We start from the raw sequence: 22,056 nt of genomic DNA on the forward strand, positions 1-22,056 counted from the left end.
TTTACCAACAGCGCAAGGACAGAATGGACAGGCCTGACACGAACCAGTCACGAAGAAGAGGAGGAGGAGAAAAAGTGGCTGAGAGTCTATGATACAGGTAGCTGGAGAATACTGATGCCTCCTTTTAGTTATTCAGCTTCTAATAGTTATTTGAAATTATTCTTAAACTGAAATATTAGAATTTAGTCCAAAATTTAACCAAATTTATATACACCCAGTGCAAGACAAAAGGTACACAAACAATTCCATTTTGAGCTCATCATTTCCTGCTTCCCCTTTTGTATTTATAAAATTGCAATTTTCAGGAGTACTTTACTTCTGGGTATACCAGTTTATCCTATATTACTTCATATTAAAACACTTTTAGAGAACAGAAAATTTTTGGTTTTAATCCCATAAATGTGATAATATCCCATTAATGTCTGTTATGTGCAGATTTATGGATCAGTAGATTGCAAGCTCAGAGGTATCAAGGTGGGAACAGCAAATCCATTTGACATTACTACACATTTAAAATATAGGTCCCTATGATATTTATTCCACTGTAACTAACTTACTCTTCTTGCATAATTGTGAGAATGCACGCATCTATTTTCAGTATCATTTATAAGTAATGAAACATCACATGAATACATATTTCCTAATTTTCATTAAAGAAATATTTGAAATGGATTAGTCTCCATAAAAAATGGCAACAGATAATGCATCTTGCTATTGATTATTTTTTATTAGTGATTAAATGCTATATTCCTGGGCTGGCCTTAGTGTACAAATTGCATGGAGATGGGAAGAAGATAGATAGAAATTAAGAGACCATCCCATAGACTTCCGCTTCAAATCAAGTGAAAATAAAGAAAGGGGGAAAAAAGAAGAGAATAAGGAATCCCAGGTGGTATATATTACAAATTTAAATACAATATGCAGAGGCAGAATGAGACTCACTATTTAGTTGAAGCAGAGTTCAAAAGAATACTCACAGGAATAAAAGCTCCTAAATCTTCAACATAACCAGGATGTTCCTTAAGCCATTTTTCTAAATCCTTCCTTTTTGGTGCATCATCACCTGCCAGTCTTGTTCCATCTTTCAGGTTAATGACAGGAACTGGGCTTTCTTCATCAAGTAGACCTTGGGACTGAGCATAAGTAAGTGTTGGGTTTATTACTGGAGCAACTTGCGAGGTGTTAATGCCTGGACTAACCTGTAGAAAGACAAAATATTCTGAGAAACACGCAATACATTGGAAAACAAATGTCACAAAGAATTTGTAGGTGGTCTCCAATTTAGTTAAATACACAGCCAATTACATTCTGAAAGAGATCTATATGTAATTTTCCATATTGTAATTAAGCAATACCATAGATGTGGCTTTTTGTTTGTTTTTAATAAAAATCCTTTCCAGCTCACATTTAAAAGATTATAAGTAAGGTAATACTTGAATTGCGGGATGATCATCAAAAAATTGTGAACAAGTCATGGAAAATTGCAGAAAAGTAACAATGGACCTTATTATTTGGAGTAATGAAGTCCATTTTTACTTTTGTGCGATTTTCCACTTTCGGCTATCCATGGCTGAGAGTGGTGGCTCCTGCTGTTGGCTGCCTGGGGCTGACGGAAGGAGCCAGGGCTCCCACTGTCAAAATTGCAGTGGAAGTGTAATATTGCAGAATCTGCAATTTTCACAATATTGCAAGTTAAGTAGGACCTTAATTATAAGCTTATACTGAGTAATTCCAGATGAAATCATTTGAATGCTAAAGTTTAGCAATTATTTGTTCGCAGCACAATATGCTCAATTAAGAAATTCAGAGTAAAATTGAACTTGTATTTTGGATATAGAATCAGATTTACTTACATGATTAGGTGGTTTATTTCTATTTATAAAGAGGATGTCAACTCCTTCTACATTCTTCCTCCTTCCTCTCCTCTTTTTGACTACAGGCTGGCTGTCGACCATCACTCCATTAGCATTAACTGTTAACTGATTGGAAGCACCTATCAAATTAATAATGCATATCATTAATGAGTCAAAGGTGTGTTCCATTTATAATCAGGAACACATTCAATAAAAAAGTTCCATAATTTGAAATAGAGTAGTTTACAGATAATTCCCACATATAAACAAAAAATCAAACTGCTAAAGAGACCCTGTAACAAGTACAGAAAAAACAAAAGGGATCAATAAATCATAAAAAGAAAAGGAGTACTTGTGGCACCTTAGAGACTAACCAATTTATTTGAGCATGAGCTTTCGTGAGCTACAGCTCACTTCATCGGATGCATACCGTGGAAACTGCAGCAGACTTTATATATACACAGAGAATATGAAACAATACCTCCTCCCACCCCACTGTCCTGCTGGTAATAGCTTATCTAAAGTGATCATCAGGTTGGGCCATTTCCAGCACAAATCAAACCTGGATTTGTGCTGGAAATGGCCCAACCTGATGATCACTTTAGATAAGCTATTACCAGCAGGACAGTGGGGTGGGAGGAGGTATTGTTTCATATTCTCTGTGTATATATAAAGTCTGCTGCAGTTTCCACGGTATGCATCCGATGAAGTGAGCTGTAGCTCACGAAAGCTCATGCTCAAATAAATTGGTTAGTCTCTAAGGTGCCACAAGTACTCCTTTTCTTTTTGCGAATACAGACTAACACGGCTGTTACTCTGAAACCAATAAATCATAGTTGCAGCTGCTAGTACTATTAAAATTAAAACGATCAACTATTTTTCCATCTCCATTGTACAAGGGAAAGATTTTTTTTTAACTCCAAATGATTTAATTTAATTTTCTATTACAGAAGAAGCCATCAGTGCTTACTGCATTTTATTTCTTTATTTGCGAACCAACATCATTCAGTGCTGTTAGACTGACCATGATTAGCTCAGAACAGTGTTTTTAGCAGACAACCGCTCCAAAGCCGGCAGGGATGACAACAGTTTGAGAAGGGTCCCCCAAATTGGTCCCCCCAAAAAAGGAAAGCAAGTGTTCTCAGACCAGTATTCTATATGTAAATATCACTCACCAACATAATGAACCAATTTTAAAGTAACATGTTTTGGACTTAAATTCCTAGAAAGTTGTACCCATTTAAGAATCTCCATCAAGGTACTGACAAGCTCAACATTCAACATATGAGACACTACACCATCTTCCAAAATAATGTCTTAAGAGTAACTTAAAAACATGGGGGGGTTGAGTTTTTTTTGTTTTAAATCACAGTTTTTCACCTGTCTTGATTTTTCACCTTTAAGGGGGAGCTCCCCATGCATACTGTATGTGTGATCATCTTAGGGTCAAAATGCAACCTTAAATATACACAAAAATGCAGCATCTTTTTTCACTGATTAGAGGGAACTCCACTTACCTTCTATTGTCCTCATGGGGGGGCATGTGGCAATTCCATTCTATCCAGTCCTTAGCTGAACAGGATAGGCAGCTGCTGCACTCACATTCTTTCCACACATTTCCCCACATTCTACTGTCACCTACATTCACCCCTACTCATATTTCCCTCCCTCACAGTTTCTTATCCATCACATTCTCTTTCTCTTCCATACCACATTCCTCTGCACTCTTTCAGCTCCTCTCACTTTGCCTTTATATCCTGCTGCCACCCCTCAGATGGCCTCCTGATCCCAACATTCCCTAGTATCCCATCCTATCTGTACTCTGCTTCTCAGAATCCTTTGATTCATAGTGCCCTGTCCAGTTCCCTAACCCACTCCATTCCCTGATAGTCCCTACAGTCCCATTCCTAACACCTCCATATTTGCCCGGCCCTCACAGAGTGACTAAGGGGACACTATCTTCCCTGAGAGTAGCCTGGCTTCAGAGCCATTGGAAACCAATAGGATGGCATCTATCTTTGCTGAGGGCAGCCTCACTTTCATCTGAAAAGGTCAAATGGATATACAATGCACCTTGCTAAGGGAAGCATGTGCCTTCAGACCCAGATGGTAATGGGATATGGGAGCCATTTTAGATGAGGGCAGAAATTTGCAAGATTGAAGAAAAAATAAATGAATGAGAACCCTTAAAGACCCAAAATATTGCATAAGTTGACAACACTGTTATACATGTTTAATAGGCTTAAGGATGTGAGATGTATTATCCTGTTTTAAGTTGAAACTTGACATACCAAGTTTCTACTTCTGTATTTTTATGTAGCTTGTATTCAACAAAATGATTTCAATAAGCTTCCATTTTACATAAATGAAAAATGTGTACAGTTTTCTAAGTGAAAGATATATTTTGGAATTGCTGTAACTTGAGCTTAGATTTTAAAAAAACTGTGTAAACAATTGGTCAATATTATGAACATCTTAAACATTGTGTCTACTTCATGTTTACACACATTACTTTTCATAAATGTTACTCACATGCATAACTCAGGTATATGTGAGAGATTATGTCTCTATACGAGTCATTATGGTCTACTTGGTTACAATTTTATATATATACACACACAAACACAATTACATTAAGTTCTTAAGAAGCTATTGTAATGTACAGGGTAAATAATATCCCTTTTAGACATTTTCTGAATACTTATTTATAAAATAAAGCTACTGAAGACTACTAGGCTAAATATCCATAGAAAAATCTAAATACGAGTTTACTACAATGAGACCATAGTAGCACCAAAGAAGTCATGACACCATCACAAGAACTAGAAGGCATCCAATGAAATGGAGAGGTAACAAATTTCAAAAGTATAAAAGGAATTCCCCCCCCACAAAAAATGTGTAATTAACCTCTGGAACTTAATGACTTTCATATCTATAATGAGAAATGGATCCAAAACAAATACCTAAATCTAAACATCCCTGGTATGAAAAATTGAGGATCCAGATCTTAAATTTGTATCAGAGGCTATTTTCTAGTTGTAACACATATTTCCGATTGAAATAGAATACAGTTTTGTTATTAAGATTAATAATACAGAATATTATTAAGGATCACAGTAGTAAAGCACAAAACTGTCTCTATCCTACTATACTTGACTGTTTGATTGCCTCAGACACAGGAGACAGATTACAAAGAGCACAGAAAATTAACACAGATAGAAAATGGCAGACAAAGTATAATGGCTCTTTGTTTATTTCCCTACAATGTACACTGTCAAAGAGATTCTTGTGACCAGGGAGCATTATGTAAATTGACACTATAATAAATCATAATGTTTACCTGATTCTGGTAAGGATTTTGGAAAATTGACAAGGCTGGTCTCTGAAGCATTCTGGAGCTCACGAAGCCGAGCCAGGTATTGCTGCTGTCCTAACGTGCCTTCTTCACTTTCAAACAGCCTTTTTTGAGAAAACCCCTGCTTCTGAAAAGTCAACTTCAAACCACCTTCCTGTTAAACAAATGCCAGGGTTAGAAGACTGTCTTCTGAGACAGAAATGACTACTTCATAGTTCAGGATTCTCACATAAAACACATCTATTACAGAAGAGTTGAGGGAAAATGAGATCACACAAGACTTTAATCAAGCCTTGCTTTTCTTCAAAGTAACCAGTCTAACCAGAAATTTTACAGGACCACCTTTCTGAATACAAATTGTGAAAAAATTAATATCTTAACTGAAAAATTCAGATACTGAACATCTATCTACTTCCTTAATCTCATCCTATGCAAATCCCAAATCCAATTACTAGAACAGAGTTCTCATCTATTTGTACTTACTACCAACAAATCTCAAATTACAAACACAGGAAATGGGTATTTTAGACACCTCTAGTATGTATGTGAAACTACAGGATTTAGTTGTAACCTTTTTAGAAGCACATGAAATTATAAAGTGCTAATTTGAGTAGGGCATGCTAAAATGTTCAAAAAAAGTCAAACTCACTGGAAACACCTATTATTTATGCAACTAACCAGACTGTTAGAAACTGCATAAAACAAACCATTTGAGGAAGCATCTTAACAGCAGGATTTCAGAAGTTTAAAGAGGGACATACATTCAATGATGATCCCTCTAGTAGGATATGTAAATTTAAAAATGCCCAATGCCCAAAAGAAACATATCCAAATACCCGTAAACTAATGTGCAAAGGAAGTAAGAGTGAGAGCAGGCAGCCACTTGCAGGTAAAGCATGCCGCACACCGCAATCGCAATCAGGTCCTAGGGCAATAAAAATAAACATACGTCATTGATTTTCACTGTAAACTCCTTTTCTCGTACATGCTTCTTCACCTTTGGCATCTGTGGCGACTGATCATGTTCTTCCTTAACACCTGCAGTTGGGGGAGTTGGTGCACTAGGTTCGCTGTAGTCTGCAGCTGCACCCGGGCTGTCCAGAAGTTTGGTTGTGTAGAAAGATGCTACTGTATTGCTGTCATAGCTTCTTCTTGCCGAAGGCCATTTACCTTTCAACACTGTTTGACAAATACTGTCTAGTCGGTTAATCATAACTCGATCCTAGAAAAAAAGAGAAAACTTTTTACAAAGGAACTGCTTATAAAATCTATACATGATGCCATTCAGAATGCAAACCCTACTCTTCTACAAAGAAGAGTAAGGATAATCTTATGGTTAAATCACTGGACTTGCACTCAGGATTTGGGTTCAATTCCTGGCTCTACAACATTTTCCTGTGTGGCTTTGGATAAATCACAATCTCTCTATACCTCACATAACCATTTGCAAAATGTGGACAATGGTACTTCCTTTCTTCTACCCTTTGTGTATCTTGTCTATTTTGGTCCTGCTCCTGCAAATACTTAAGCACATGCTTCGCTTTACTCACATGAGTAGTCCCATTAATTTTAATGGGAATACTCTGGATAGTAAAATGAAACAGTGCAGAAGTGTGTGCAGATTTTTGGCCATGACCATTTGGGGCAGGGACTATCACCTAACATATGTAGATGCTACAATAATATAATAACCAGCCACAAATATAAAAATAAATGTGCATGCTCTTATTCACAGTTCCTGTTGTCATGTTTGAATCTGTTCCGCTCCCGATTCAAATACCTTAGGTCACAAGCCGGCAAAGCACATATTTAATTTTAAACACACAAACAGTCCCATTGAAAAGTCAAGCACGTACTTAGACCTTAAGCAATACATGCTGAATTCCCCAAATAAAATGTAAGGGACCCTTTTAGAACCTATGTAATATAAAAATAAAATCCATAAAGTTTGCTGATACCATTAGAGCACACATATTTGTCCAAGAAATAAACTGCCCAACATATAAAATGCTCTTTACAATTCTCTCCTAATCTTGATTGTGTTCTACACCACCACATTCAGAACAAGGGCCTACATTTTCAAAAATGATTAGTTGTTTTGTTATGCCTCTATTTGTGGGTGTTCATTTTGACACATTCTAAATGGGCCTTCCACCTTCCCTAAGAAAATTAGACCATTTAAGAAGAGCTCAAGTGATGCTCTTGAAAACTGAAAATCATGAACATTGAAACCAAAGTTATTTTTAAGAAAAATATTCATGATGTTAATGTAGTGGAGATTAAAAGCTCCTGAATTTCAGATACTAATACTAATCTCTCTCTTCTGAGCTCCCCCACCCTTTTTGTCTCTTCCTTTGTCATGAAGTTCCCTTTCAGGCCCTCCTCAGCTGCTTGACTTCTGAAAACAATGCCTTCATCAGAAGCTTCCAATCTGGCTGCGTATTTTCAAGCCTCAGTGCAATCCATGCCTGCCTCCAGTGAATGAGATCTTTACCACTGCAAATTGAGAAACCAATAGCTATTTTTTTTTATAATATAGTACATGCCTTTAACAAATACAATGAAATTTTACTCTAAGACTGTGTTATAGTTATCTACATAATTTAAAACAGTTTTGTAGAGGGGAACACAGATTCTTTGGAAAGTAGCATGTAGAAGAATTAGAACACCACCAGTGACCCTTACATTCTACAAAATTATGTTAAAATAACTTTAGAACTACTGAATAAAATATAAATCCCAGAAAATTCAAAAATGAAGTTGAATCTACTTAAAATCCAACTAGCATGTCCAAGAAGGTGGTGATTTTATAAGCCAGATGTTCTGCAAACCATAAGCATAGCAGGGGACTGTGAAAACAAGATTAGCTTTAGACGCCCATAAAGTATTCCTCTTGGATCTTCTGATTTTCACGTCAAGTGTCAAAGCTAATCTAATCTTTCATTTTTAAAATAATATCTATCCTTTTCCATTGTGAAGGCAATTGTCAAAAGTATATTAATCACTGGGATTAAAGTTTATATTTTAAGTATACATTTTAACAAATCACAAAATCTTCATAGTTTGCCACTAGTACAGTTGAGAACAAGCCACTAATGCATGTAAAAGGATAGATTTACTCACCATGCAGTAAAAAACAGTTACCTACCTCTCGTAACTCTTGTTCTTTGAGATGTGTTGCTCATGTCCATTCCATTCTAGGTATGCGTGCGCCCACGTGCACCACTGTTGGAATTTTTTGCCTTAGTGGTATCCGTAGGGCTGACTGGCACCCTCTGGAGTCCCGCACTCATGCACCAGTATATGAGGCATCGCCGACCCTATGCCCTGTAAGTTCCTTCTTGCCGGCAACTCTTGCCAACAGAGGGGTAGGAGGGCCTGTCATAGAATGGACATGAGCAACACGTCTTGAAGAACAACGGTTACGAGAGGTAGGTAACCTTTTTTCTTCTTCGAGTGCTTGTTCATGTCGATTCCATTCTAGGTGACTCACAAGTGGTATCCCTGGAGGCGAGCTTGGAATTCACGGCCATGCGAATTGTAACACTCCTCTGTCAAAGCTGGCATTGCCCTGGACCTGCTGGGTGTAATGGGTATGGAGGTATGGATGGATGACCAGGTAGCGGCCCTGCAGATATCTTGAATTGGCACCTGGGCCAGAAAGGATGCTAACGAGGCCTGCGCTCTGGTGGAATGGGCGGTAATGATCGTCAGCAGTGGTATCTTTGCCTCTTCATAACAAAACCTGATGCAGGTGGTGATCCAAGAGGAAATTCTCTGAGCAGAAAGAGGTAGACTTTTCGTTCTGTCCACTACTGTGATGAAAAATTGTGTTGACTTACGGAACGACTTAGTTCTTTCTATATAAAAGGCTAGTGCTTTCCTATCGTCCACAGTGTGTAACCTGCACTCTTTATCAGATTTATGAGGTTTTGGGAAGAGGACTGGTAAAAATATGTCCTGATTAGTGTGAAACTGCGAAACTACCTTGGGTAAAAAGGCAGAGTGCGGTCGCAGTTCAACGTTGTCCTTATAGAACACCGTGTAGGGTGGCTCTGACGTAAGCACTCTGATTTCAGAGACCCTTCAAGCCACCAGGAAGGAGACCTTTCACAAAAAGAGCAGGCAGGAACAGTTGGGCAGGGGCCAGGGAGGGGCTGCTGCCAGGTTCATGAGCGTGCAAAACCAGTGCTGGTGAGGCCAAGCCAGGGAGACCATGATAACTTGTCCCTTGTCTCTCTTGATCTTTGCCAGGACCCTGCTGATGAGAGGAATCGCAGGGAATGCGTACATCAGGTTCCCTGACCACGACAGGAGAAAGGAATCGGAGAGGGAGTCTTTGCCCAGGTCTTGCTGTGAACAAAACCGGTGGCATTTCCTGTTCAGCCTGGTGGCGAACAGGTCCACTTGGGGAGTTCCCCACCTCTGAAAGATCATGCAGGCTACCTCCGGGTGGAGCAACCACTCATGGCGAGAGGAGAAGTCCCTGCTGGGGTGATCTGCTAGCGTGTTCTTGACACCAGGGAGGTGACAAGCTTCCAGATGGATTTCGTTGCTGATGCAGAAATCCCAAAGATGGAGTGCTTCTTGGCAGAGAGTCTATGAATGTGCTCTCCCTTGCCTGTTGATGTAGAACATCGAGGCAGTGTTGTCCGTCAGGACTCTCACCACCTTGCCCGACAGGTGAGGTAGGAAGACTGCATGCCAAGGGGACTGCCCTGAGTTCTTTGACGTTTATGTGTAACATCATCTCCTCTGGGGACCACATATCCTGGGTCTGGAGGTCACCAAGGTGCGCACCCTAGCCGAAATCCAAGGCGTCCGATACTAATTCGATGGAGTGATGGTGGGTGTTGACAGAACCCCCTGTAGGAAGATTGTGTGATCGGTCCACCATCACAGTGAGGCAAGTACCATAGGGGGAATGGTAACAACCTTGTCCAGGTGATCTCTGGACTGGGAATAGACCATTGCCAGCCATTGCTGCAGGGGCCGCATCCAGAGCCTGGCATGGTGGACAATGTATGTGCATGCTGCCATGTGACCCAGCAGGCGCAGGCAAACCCTGGCCATAGTCAGGGGGAACGCAGAGACCTCTGCGATGAGGTCCGTCAACGTCTGGAACCTTTCTAACGGCAGGAACGCTCTGGCGCAGGTTGAGTTGAGCACTGCTCCAAATGAACAAAGACTTTTTGTCATTTACCAGTAGGCGGCACATGGCTTGCAGCACCACATCATCCTCTTGGAACTGAGACATGGAGTTGCCCTTGATTAGCCAGTCATCAAGGTATGAGTAGATCTGGATACCCCAACATCTGAGGTGAGCAGCCATCACCGACATGCAATTGGTAAACACTCTGGGTGCTGTTGCCAAGCCGAACGGGAGGACCGCAAACTGGTAGTGGTGGGGGCCCACTGTAAACCAAAGGAAGCGTCTGTGACCTTGAAAGACTGCTATGTGGAAGTCCATGTCCTTCTAGTCAAGGGCAGGTCTCCCGGATCCAGGGAGGGGATGATAGAAGCCAAGGAGACCATGCTTCTTTAGATACTTATTGAGGTCCCTCATGTCCAGGATGGACCTCAGACGGACCTTGGCCTTTGGGATTAAGTGGTACCGGGAATATAACCTCTTGTTCCTGTAGTTGAGAGGAACTTCTTCCACCGCACCCAATTGCAGCAACCCCTTTACCTCCTGCATGAGGAGACTCTTGTGAGAAGGGTCCCTGAAGAGGGACCGGGTAAGGGGGGGGTAGAAGTAAACTGTAGGATATAACACTCCGCCACGGTATTGAGGACCAGCGGTCTGAAGTTAGCCAAAGCAGCAGAAGTTCCAGCAGAGTAACTGGCAGCAAGAAGGAATTCAGGGTGGGGGGAGCCAGCAGCGCTCCTCATACCACGCCATGCAGGCGCCACTCCACAGGGTGCCAGAACCGGTCCCCTACGGATACTGCTAAGGGAAAAACTTCCAGCACCAGTGCATGTGGAGAGCACACACACCTAATATGGAATGGACATGAGCAAGCACTCCAAAAACTATACATTTTTACCTAGCACTGTCCATCTGGTCCACCCATGTGCCTCTCTTCTCCTTGTGTACCACATCACAGGAATAAAGGGGGGGATTGCCAGACTGCCACCATCTCAGTTCCTTCTTTACCACCAGTTCCCAGTAGGAGACCAGGAAGCGGGGAAAGAGGGCAGGTAGTGCACTATACATAGGGAAAAGACATCTCAAAGAACTCCTGTTACTACAAGATGAGTAACCCATCCTCCTTCTTCCAGGGATTGTCCCTATGTGTTGTGCACTTCTGGTGATTCACAAGCCGTGTCTCTAAGGAATCCTAGAATCCTATGACATACATTGCTTCTCTAGGCAGGGTAGTTTTGCATCAGATGCAGTTGTTCACACCCAGTACACAGTGCCTAGCGAAGGTGTATAAAAAGTGCCAGGTCGCTGCTCTGCAGATTTCAGTAACAGGGATATCTTTAAGGAAAACTACAGATGCTGCGCCTGAGCTTTAACTGAGTGTGTTTTCACATTGCTTGAATGTATTTCTGGTGTAAATTAAGCAAGGTGTGACCAAAGACAAAGAAAAGCACATTTACATGCATGGTAAACAAAGCCATCAGGAGAGCAAGTGGGGAAAGATGACCACTTAATCTCGATGGGGTATGGAGAGTGCACCCCCCACCTCCCGAAGCCTTCCTGCCTCTTGAAGCAGCACCACTGAACTTTGGGAAGATATAAAGAGAGAAAGCCATTTTGCCTTCCTTGGCTTTTGCCTTCCTTCACATGAGAGACTAAAGGGGCCAGAGCTCTTGAAATCACAGAATAGTGGATCCTTTAACCAAGCAGTTTGAAGTCTCTGGGAACTGAATACAGATGAAAAACCTGCTTAAGCAAATATTGCAACTTGTTGAAAGTAAGTTTTAATCTTAGAAGCGTATTTTTACTTTTGTTTGCTTGTAACCTTTTCTATCTTTATTCCTTATACTTGGTATCTCTTAAACATAAGACTTTTTTGTTTAACAAACTTGTTTTACTTGTACTATACACCAACTCAGTGTGTTAACCCCAGTTAAGGTAATAAGCTGCCAGGTACTGTCTCTTGAAGGGTGCAGCAAACTTAACTTCTATAAGTTGTCAGTGAGAGGGCTGGACACTACAGGGCAGACATTTTGGGGGAAATACAGGACAGGGAGGGTCTTCGGGTCACCCTGCAAAACGTAACTGGGAGGTGGAAGCCAGAGTGTGCTCTGCATGCTTGCATGCTGGCTGTTGATGTCAGGGCTATAAGCCACAGCAGCATAACATTTAAGACATCCAGAGTTCCAGGCCAGGCAATGACTAAACCTGACTGGTCTGATTCGAAACCCAAAACATCATATCGGCATAGTCACAACAGGATTCACCCCCAGCTTACTATTTTAACTCGTCTATTTTAACCCCAAGAAAAATGACCCAGCTATAACATTTGAGCCTGAAAATGGTATTACAAACTTACCTTTGGCCAATAGGATGCAGCCAACATGTATCCACCTTGCAAGAGATAGCTGGAATTTGGCGTCCCGTTGTTCAACTGGAAACAGTCCTGGGTCTCATCTTGTGTGGTGCTCAGAGAGGCTACGCTCTCTTCGTCATATGCTTTGATGTGAGGGGTTCCTTCTGCTAAATAAAAGTACTACATATAACTTGAAGCTGTATAGAAAAATATACCATAGGTTTTTTTTTTAGGATGCTCATACAAAGTATGTAAAGATTTGGAAAGAAAAATTTGAACACGAATATAAAACGAAAAATGAAATTTTTATTCTGGGTATATGCAACGCTGATTTTTAAATTAGGAGTGCTGAAGCTCTTTCATGTAAATTGTGAACTACTACTACTCTGCACATAACTATATTCCTGTTCTCTTTTCTAGAGCTTAACATGTGAAGTATTCAGATATTTCAAAACAGGTTGCTTGCTAAAGTCTGATATGAAATCCCTTGTGACCATTTTAGAACACACACATTTCAATTTGAAGTGAAACAAAATGTGATTTCAAGACAATAAATCAATTCCATTTTTAAATAGAAAAGTAAGCATGGAAAGCAAAGTGGTTGTCACCAGAGTGTGGTAAATCTATTGAGGAGATATTACTTGTTATATGTGGTCCATTTCACTTATTAGATGGGGTGTAGAAGGCTCCATTTGCCTCCCCCAAATTTTTTTAATATGGTATGTCTACATCATATTACAATTTTAAACACTCATTTTTAAATTCTGAGTTTCTTTTCAACTAACATTCCACTGTTTCTTCTTCTCCCCTGACCCTCACATATTTTCCATACATCCCAACCTCCATTTTTTATTTCTTTCCTCTTCCAGATTATCTCCAACAGAAGAAGAAAATCAGGGATATTATGTCTCTGTGTTTGCACAGTATAAATTTCCTGGTAGCAAGGCCAGACATATTTTTAAACTAACAACCAATGCTGCGTAGGAAAGAGTACAGATGCAAGAGCAATGTGAGATAATTCTGCAAGGCTCAAACTTATGTGTAACAAAAAATGCAAGATTACAATTGCGTACATAAGTGAGAGCGAAAGATGGAGATTTTAATTGTTTTCATTGCTTAAAATCAGTTAATACCATATATTTTAGTTATGCATTGTGTGGTTAAGTTACGGAGGATGGGTGGGTGAGAGTGTGTGTGGTTTTTTATTTTTGTAGAAAAAGCATTTGTGTCACAACACTCCACTTTCTACAAAAAAGTGTTTCCATTATCACTCTAATAATAAAATATTGATAAAAAATGCTACCCACCACTTATTTGACAAAATATTAAAAGTTTCTATGGTAGAAGACCACAATTTGCCTCTGTGCTGAGCCCTTCCCCGCTACTCCCTGATCCTGGACCAGATGTGCATCAGGATGGTCCCAAGCATAATTCAGCACAGTCTGAAGGACATTGTAAATAGTACCTACCAATAGCACCAACAGACTGATAAGGCAGCTTGGGATCAGCAGGGTGTAGTGCAGTCCCAGCAATGTCTCCGTTCTCTAAACACAGTTAATGACTAACCTAGCTCCACACCACCAGATGACCCCCGTGCAAGGGAGACTGAAGGGAATATCATCTCATAGTGGCTAAACTGGCTTTGCACCCAGAATCTACTTGTGGCACAGCACCGAGCAGCCACAATACAAAGGTGAGAATGCCCTAGATAACAAAAGGTAACTCATAACATGCTTGTCAAATCTCAGCTCCCAAATATTAATACTTCAAAAACTGAAATGGATTTTGAATGCTTGGGACCACCAAAAACCTCTCTATTTCAAACTGATATGTAACCCATTTTTCCACTATTCCCCCCGCCCCTTCCATGAAGGTCCAATACGTAGGGCCTGCTGAAAACTTTCTTCCTCTAGAGCAGTATTTCTCAATGACCAGTCTGTGGATCAGAGCCAGTCACTCAGATCTCCCTGACATAGTTTAGGAAGGCAGCAGAAAGGTTCCTTGTATCAAAAAGGTTGAGAGGAACACTGCTCTAGAGCAGTGGTTCTCAAAGCTGGTCCGCCGCTTGTTCAGGGAAAGCCCCTGGCGGGCCGGACCGGTTTGTTTACCAGCCGCGTCCGCAGGTTCGGCCGATTGTGGCTCCCACTGGCCGCGGTTCACTGATCCAGGCCAATGGGGGCTGTGGGAAGCGGCGTGAGCCAAGGGACGTGCTGGCCGCCCTTCCTGCGGCCCCCATTGGCCTGGAGCGGTGAACCGCAGCCAGTGGGTGCCGCGATCGGCCGAACCTGCGGACGCAGCCGGTAAACGAACCGGTCCGGCCCGCCAGGGGCTTTTCCTGAACAAGTGGCGGACCGGCTTTGAGAACCACTGCTCCAGAGAGCCCTGTAGGTAGGGTGGAGGTAGAAGTGTTTTGGCTATCCCTTCCGTCAGCTGAAGTATTGTTTTCATGCAGAATAGGACAGTTGCTAAGCATGCAAATCCTGGGATTATAGAAATAATGGCAGTATTAACAATGGTTTAGTAACCAAAATTAAAATCACTAAACAGCGAGGCATTTGTTACAAATATTGTCCTCTCAAAAACTGCTTGAACGCAACAGATTGGTCTAAAATACTAGTATCTGTCAAGTGTGCAATATATAGAACAGCTGCTCAAAAGTGCTACGAATGGTGTATTACACATTAAAAAAAGTACATATTAAAGAGATGGTGCATAATGAATTGCACTGAAGTTAAGAGAACCTTCCAGCAGTTACCAAATCTTTAAAATGGAAATTTCTAATTAAACAGCAACAGAAAGACAGACAGACGGATTTACATTCCCTAGCTGACATTTTACAACTCGAGGGTTGGACACATCATTGGTTACATAGGCTCAACTGGCAGGTGGTGGAAAGGGCAGGAATACCGTCCCTATTACTAGAACCTGCAGCAATTTTACAGGATACTGCCACTAAACCTAAATTGTGTTACACTGTCTAAGCCAGTCCTCCTCCTCCTCTTCTCCTTTGTTTTATCAGTTTCTTATCAACAACATCCCCTTGACAATGCCCATTTGGTCCTGCAGGCAGAGGAGCATTGCAACATCAGAGGTTACTCAGCCAGTAATTCTAACCTTAGCTTTAAACCTTAACACTAACCTGTTGTTTACCTTGGTCATCTCCCTCCTTGACAGTCAAGGCAGAGAGATTCTACTAAAACAGGTTTAAGTAGGAGTGATCACTTTAGATAAGCTATTACCAGCAGGAGAGTGGGGTGGGGGGAGAGAAAACCTTTTGTAGTGGTAAACACTCATTTTTTCATGGTTTGTGTGTATAAAAAGATCTTCTGTACTTTCCACAGTATGCATCCGATGAAGTGAGCTGTAGCTCACGAAAGCTTATGCTCAAATAAACTGGTTAGTCTCTAAGGTGCCACAAGTACTCCTTTTCTTTTTGCAAGGCATAGTGTGGAGGGAGTCACAGTGCAAATGTCGTCTCATTCCTACTCAGCCAATATAGCTCCTGATTTAGAACAGAGGTTCTCAAACTGGGAGAGCACGAAATGTATTCTGGGGGAGCACGAGAAGCTGTAGGGGAAAAAAAACCTGACTGCAATCATTCAGAGCTGGGTGGCTAGAGAGCTGCGGATGCCTGCTAGACAGCGCTGCCACCAGCAAGAGCGGAGAAATAAGAATGGCAATATCATACCATGCCACCCTACGTCTCCACTGCTGCTGGCGGCGGCGCTGCCTTCAGAGCTGGGTACCTGACCAGCAGCTGCTGCTCTCTGTTCTGCCTTCAGAGCTGAGTGGCTAGAGAGTGATGGGGTTGCGGCGGGGGGGGGGGGGGAGGGGAGAGAGATAAACTGCTACAGACACAAAGAAGGGGTATGCAATCAAATAAGTTTGAGAACCATTGATCTGGAACAGCCCTCTATTCCAGTCCTGAACTCCCATGCCACCCCAACTGTCTTAGTTCTGACTGCCAGTTTCACTTGCTGATTCATTTTGACAAATGGAATTGAGTATGCAAATGAACTGTAGGAGGAGAGTGATGACTAGCTGATTTACTTCTGATGTCACAATGCCTCAGAGACATGCCATCTAGTTGACTGTTAGGCCTCACTTGTTGCTAAGCCAAATACATACTATAGTCAAGATTTTTACCATATGAAATGTATCAATAGATTTGCTATGGATGAGATTTTCAAAGGTACCTAAATAACACAGGAACACAAATCCTAATGAAAAAAAACAACACCATGGAACTAGTGCTCCCAAGCCACACAGCTGATTTTGAAAATTCTATCTGTGTTCCTAGGCCCTACACTAATCCACAATCTCGTTTACATTTTCTGAATAGTTTTGAAGCCTGAATATCGGTGCAAAAATGCTTGAAAATTTGTCAGTGAATGCAAATACACGTTGCACTGTGTCACACAAGCATAAATGAATGAGCAAACACCCACTTATATAATATGCCAATATCCCATAGTAACAAATTACTCACAACTGACCCTTGATGTTGCAGCCTAAAACCTTACCATTCGTGGTGGGAAACCAATCCTAACCCACACAACCCAACTCTACTGCCAGAAAGTTAATGATCACCATGATATAACATTTATTGTACGCATACTGGAAACCAATTTAAAGCAGATCTTGAATATTAGCACTTTTAATGTATTTTTCTCTCCATCACAGAAAACAGAGCAGAGGGTTATATTCTTAACAGTAAAACTGTTGAACTGAGTACAAGACATTGAGAATCATGCTCCCCCATTGTGTAATTCCTGTCATGAAAATCTTTGAGCTAATGCTTTGCCAGAATATGGTCCTTGTTGTCACAATTCTTTCTGCTGTTGGGAAAGTACTACATGACACGATAGTTTGCTGCTTTAGGAAATACTTTAAGATGAGGAAAGGAACAGACAAATAGTGTGCAGGGGAAACAAAAGGGAGGCACAGAAACAAAAGGGAGATTTTATAAAAGGAGGGCCTGTTGCTCTAGATATCTAAGTTTGGTAACCAAGATTGCCCATAGGTGGGTGCTGAGACAGTACCTCAAATTACTCTTAATGATCTTTGGCAGATTGCAGGACTGAGAGTTTTCAAGAGATACTTAAGAGTGGTGTAGTGATGTGGGACAAGGGATGAATGAGGAGGGAAAAACAGAAGCAGTACCAAAAGAACCTAAATATAGGAGGAAAGAAAAGAAATGGGGAAGAAGAGGAGAAAAACATTTTTGCAGAAATTCTGGCAATTCATCCCTTCCTCCCACACCTGAGTCAAATGCTGAACACAGCTCTCTATGGAATCAGTCAACATGATGCTTTGAATCGACAGAGGCATTGATAGGAGGTGATGGGAAATACAGAATATTTGCTTTCGTTTTTACTATGTATTCTCCTATTCCTATGCCTTTCAGATGTCTTTCAATATTCAGTATTTTTAGTTTTAAAATTATGATGTAGTAATAAGACTTTTGACACTTACCTCGCTTTTGTGCCTCTTCGTCATCACTGTCACTCTCTTCAGATGACGACGATGATGACGACGATGATGAAGATGAAGATGATGAAGAGGAGGAAGATGCTGACGAACAAGATGAGGATGAAGAAGAGCTGGATCCTGATTGGGAGCGTGAACAAGAGGAAGAGGAAGAGGATGATGAAGATGACCTGGAAGAACAGGATGATCTGTCTGAATCAGAGTCAGAATCAGAGCTAGAGTCTGACCCTCTTTTGTTGACTCTCTGTTTTTTGGAAGCAGGGTTTGGAGTTAGGGGCTCTGTCCTTGCTGCAACCATACGCCTGTCAGTTTCAGTTTTCACGCCAGGTTTGTGGTCTGTAGTCTGTAATGGCGTGCCATTCTTTGGGCTCAGAGGTTCAGATTTCATCATTGTCCGTGTTTCCTCAGTAGACATAGATTCTTCTTCAGACGACTGAGGGTCCTCTTTAAGGTTTTCATTTTTAACTTTTGTATCCTCAAGAGCATTCCCTTTAGTATCTGGCAATCTTGACTGAGGTGCAAGAGGAGAAGCAGACAATGCCATCTGATACTGATGTAAAAGTGGAGTAGAAGTTCTTGATAGTGCCACTTTATTCTGACTGTAGTTCCTCTGGGCAGACATAAATGAGAGTTCAGGATCACGAAGAATGTGATAGTCTGTTCTGCTAACCCCATGTTTAGCAGCTCCAATAAGTAAATCCCTGTCATGAGTCCCACACTCCCACCAGACTGGCAAGTCTGGATTTGGCTGACAAAGTTTCAAGCGTTCAAACAGCTGTGGATGTCGGAGAGCCTGTTCTCGTACCTTCCTCAAGAGTTCAATGCGATATAAGGTCCGAGAAGCACGCTCCTCAGTAATTGGTTGGATAAAAATGGTTGGGTCTACAAGTTCTATATAAAAATAAAACAAATGGGAGTATCTGGCAAACAAAACCTTGTAACGCAGATTAGAAGCAAGTGACATTAACCAGTTAACAGCCAAGTCCCACAAAACATTAACCTCATGTTCCACATTAGACTTTTCCCCTTTTTCTTCTCCCCTAATAAAATTTTGGAAAGCAGACAGAGTTGTAACTTTTTGGAAAGAGGAAACAAACAATATTTTGTACGATCAGTATTAACTACATGATTCAAATATTTTTTAAAACATACTGTACTCTATTTTCCTATGATACATACCTTCTTTTGAGGGAAGGCGACAGACTCTCCTGCACATAGACATAAAAGCATACAAGTACTTCTCTAAACTCTCATCAGTTTTCTTATGTAGCCTAGCCATGGCTCTAAATTTTGTCCAGTCAAATCGACCCCCGTCAGGATCAAACACCACTCCAAATGTGGATACAACCCTGTAAAAATCAGCTTCTTCTCTTCTCGTCCATCTGGATTGGCAATAAAAAGAAAAAAAAATCAATCAAGTTTGGACATTCAGTAATTTTCTTAATATTATCACCTGTGATCATTAGTGATTACAGCTTTAAAAAAATTTAAGAAGTCTTTTTGAGTTCCTATAGGCTCATGCATTTAAACAGAATACTTATTTTGCACAAACCTTTGTTGCCTTTCAATCTTGGCAGCAATTTTTGGATTTAGAGCAGCTTCTTCATATGGAGGCTGCATCACAGTGGCCTGAACTGGAAACGTTGGTTGGATTTGCTGGGCCTGCCTGTTCTTACTAGTACGTTGGTAGGCTGTTATTAGGCGTCGCAGACGTGTTGTTAAAGCAGACTGAGTGGGCCAATAAATTTTGTCTCCTTCCATCATCTGACCGTCTATATTAAAAGAAAACAACCAAACTCAAAGAAACAAGTCAATTATTGATAGTGTCTCAGGTTCTGCACTACACCTAAAGCAGGGCTGCGCCAAGCCATGATGTAGCCCAGCATGATAGGATACTATACGTTCACAATAATGATCATATATGAAGTTTAATTTACTTTACCTCCGTCAGCTATTACTAGATCTCCTGGTGATGAAGCATCATCCTAAAAAATCCAAGATTTGAAATAAATCAAAAATATAAATCCATCAGAGATGCAGTTAAAAAACACACACCTTAGATAGATAACTAACAAAAATAAAATAAGAATAATAATATTTTGTTATATTTTAGACAACTGGCTATTAAGGCATCTTTAATATGAAGGGATCACCCAAAAATACTTTGTCAAAGACTTCTGTGAGACTTATACTTAAGCTGTGCATGTATAGGAAATATTAAAAATGCTAAAATAACTAGCTCCACAAAGTTAGAAGTAACATTTTCATTATGATAGAAAGAACTAAAAACAGATGCATATCGTACCTCCATATCATCTTTAAACATTGCTGGGGCTGGTTTATATTCTGGATCTTCTACATCCCTGTTAAAATTTCAGCACAGTAAAATAATCCATTTTAATACTCTTTTAAAAGGACCTATTCTGTTTGTATTATGCAAAGCAATTCTAAATCAAGATGGATTTATTCTCTGGTTAACTTTCTACTGGGAAATCTCAGTCACTGTACTTTGGAGGGGAAAAAAACACTACAACAGGAACTATGGCTTCGACATTTTCCCTCTTTCCTGCCCCACAATCACCCCAAGAGGTCTTCTATGTCTGTGGCCCTAAATTGTGGCCACCAAACCTCTGTCTCATGAAAAATGAACCACCACTCCTCTTTGGAGGCTGTCAATGCTACTCAAATTGATTTAAAGGGGTTGCTGTTTAGCAACACTAGGCATTCCTGGCCTCTAGAGAAAAGGTTGACTAATATGGTAGCAACTCCCAATTCCTGCTGGCTTTTGTACTGAGGAATCAAACTCACATCTCTCATATAGCAATGCAAAGCACTATCACTGCCACATGGATAACCTAAGTTTTTATGTTACCAATGAATTCCCATGTCTAAATATTGTGCTATAAATACACTGGGCCTGATTTTCTTTTCACTTACACTGGAACACACCAGAAATAATGTCATTTACATCAATCAGCTTACACTGGTGTAAAAATAGTGTGAGAAGAGAACCAGGCCCAGTGTATAAGTTTAGTTCAGTTTACATCAAACAGCTTGTAACTAAACATTCATACCCATCAATGTAATCATTTGCTCTCTGTTCAGCAGCAACTGCTTTCTCATCTGGTTTGCCCACTCTTTCCAAGAAACACAGTGCAGGATCTGCTCTAATAGTGTTGTACTTTTCATACCCTGAATGGGAAGAGGCAACAACATAAAAGTGATTTTTTAAAAGAAGGCATAAAAGGAAACGAGGAAAGGTTTGTGTCGGGGAGGGTGGGGGGGAAATATATATATCTATTTAGTCATCCAGTAATCCTTATTACTTACCATGCTTAAAAACTCCAATTAGGAGGGATTTATCTGCATCTGCATCCCACCACTCTGCAGGGACCTCAGAATGCTCTGGCTCAGGGACCCAAACATCAACTTCACTGAAAAATTCATCAATAAAACAAACATAAATCTACACAGGGAAGGATGAAATTTAATTTGTCTTTGTTATTCCACATTTTATATCTCAATTTTCAATAGAAAGCAGCAATAATTTTACATATCCAAACACACAAAAACCAGCCTCTGATCAACAAGCTAAACATCATTTTATTCACAGCTTCCAGGTCTGTTAAAAGACAGAGTATATAGGCCACATTCTCTTTTGCAAAAATATCTGTCAGCTGTCATTCCAAGAAAGAAAAAAAAAAGCACTGACATGCATAAATCATAAACAGTGCAACATGAATGAAAAGGACAATTTTTTCACTGAGAACTGAGAGCTTTGGTAATTTGCAGCTAAATTAAAGCACATAAATTACTTTTGATGGCACTGAAACCAATGAAGGTTTTGCCATTAACG

General features: G+C 40.6%; 1 protein-coding gene across 15 annotated transcripts in view; it reads right to left on the minus strand.

The window, feature by feature from the left end:
• The window catches only part of CHD9 (chromodomain helicase DNA binding protein 9), a 191,683-nt gene that overhangs the window by 22,172 nt on the left and 147,455 nt on the right, over positions 1-22,056 (minus strand). For 10 of the 15 annotated variants that reach the window (XM_075118359.1, XM_075118357.1, XM_048870533.2 and 7 more), the window contains 12 exons: positions 21,531-21,634; positions 21,275-21,392; positions 20,506-20,563; positions 20,143-20,185; positions 19,753-19,972; positions 19,380-19,582; positions 18,186-19,091; positions 12,714-12,877; positions 6,158-6,430; positions 5,194-5,362; positions 1,854-1,993; positions 978-1,199 (listed from right to left, as the gene is read on the minus strand). In XM_075118359.1, the coding sequence (XP_074974460.1) occupies positions 978-1,199; positions 1,854-1,993; positions 5,194-5,362; positions 6,158-6,430; positions 12,714-12,877; positions 18,186-19,091; positions 19,380-19,582; positions 19,753-19,972; positions 20,143-20,185; positions 20,506-20,563; positions 21,275-21,392; positions 21,531-21,634 (2,620 nt within the window). The remainder of the gene's footprint in view (positions 1-977; positions 1,200-1,853; positions 1,994-5,193; positions 5,363-6,157; positions 6,431-12,713; positions 12,878-18,185; positions 19,092-19,379; positions 19,583-19,752; positions 19,973-20,142; positions 20,186-20,505; positions 20,564-21,274; positions 21,393-21,530; positions 21,635-22,056) is intronic. The other 5 variants (XM_048870535.2, XM_048870544.2, XM_075118360.1 and 2 more) reach the window with 4 other exon arrangements.

Source organism: Caretta caretta, chromosome 12 (genome assembly GCF_965140235.1).
Source record: "Caretta caretta isolate rCarCar2 chromosome 12, rCarCar1.hap1, whole genome shotgun sequence".
Taxonomy (NCBI): domain Eukaryota; kingdom Metazoa; phylum Chordata; order Testudines; family Cheloniidae; genus Caretta; species Caretta caretta.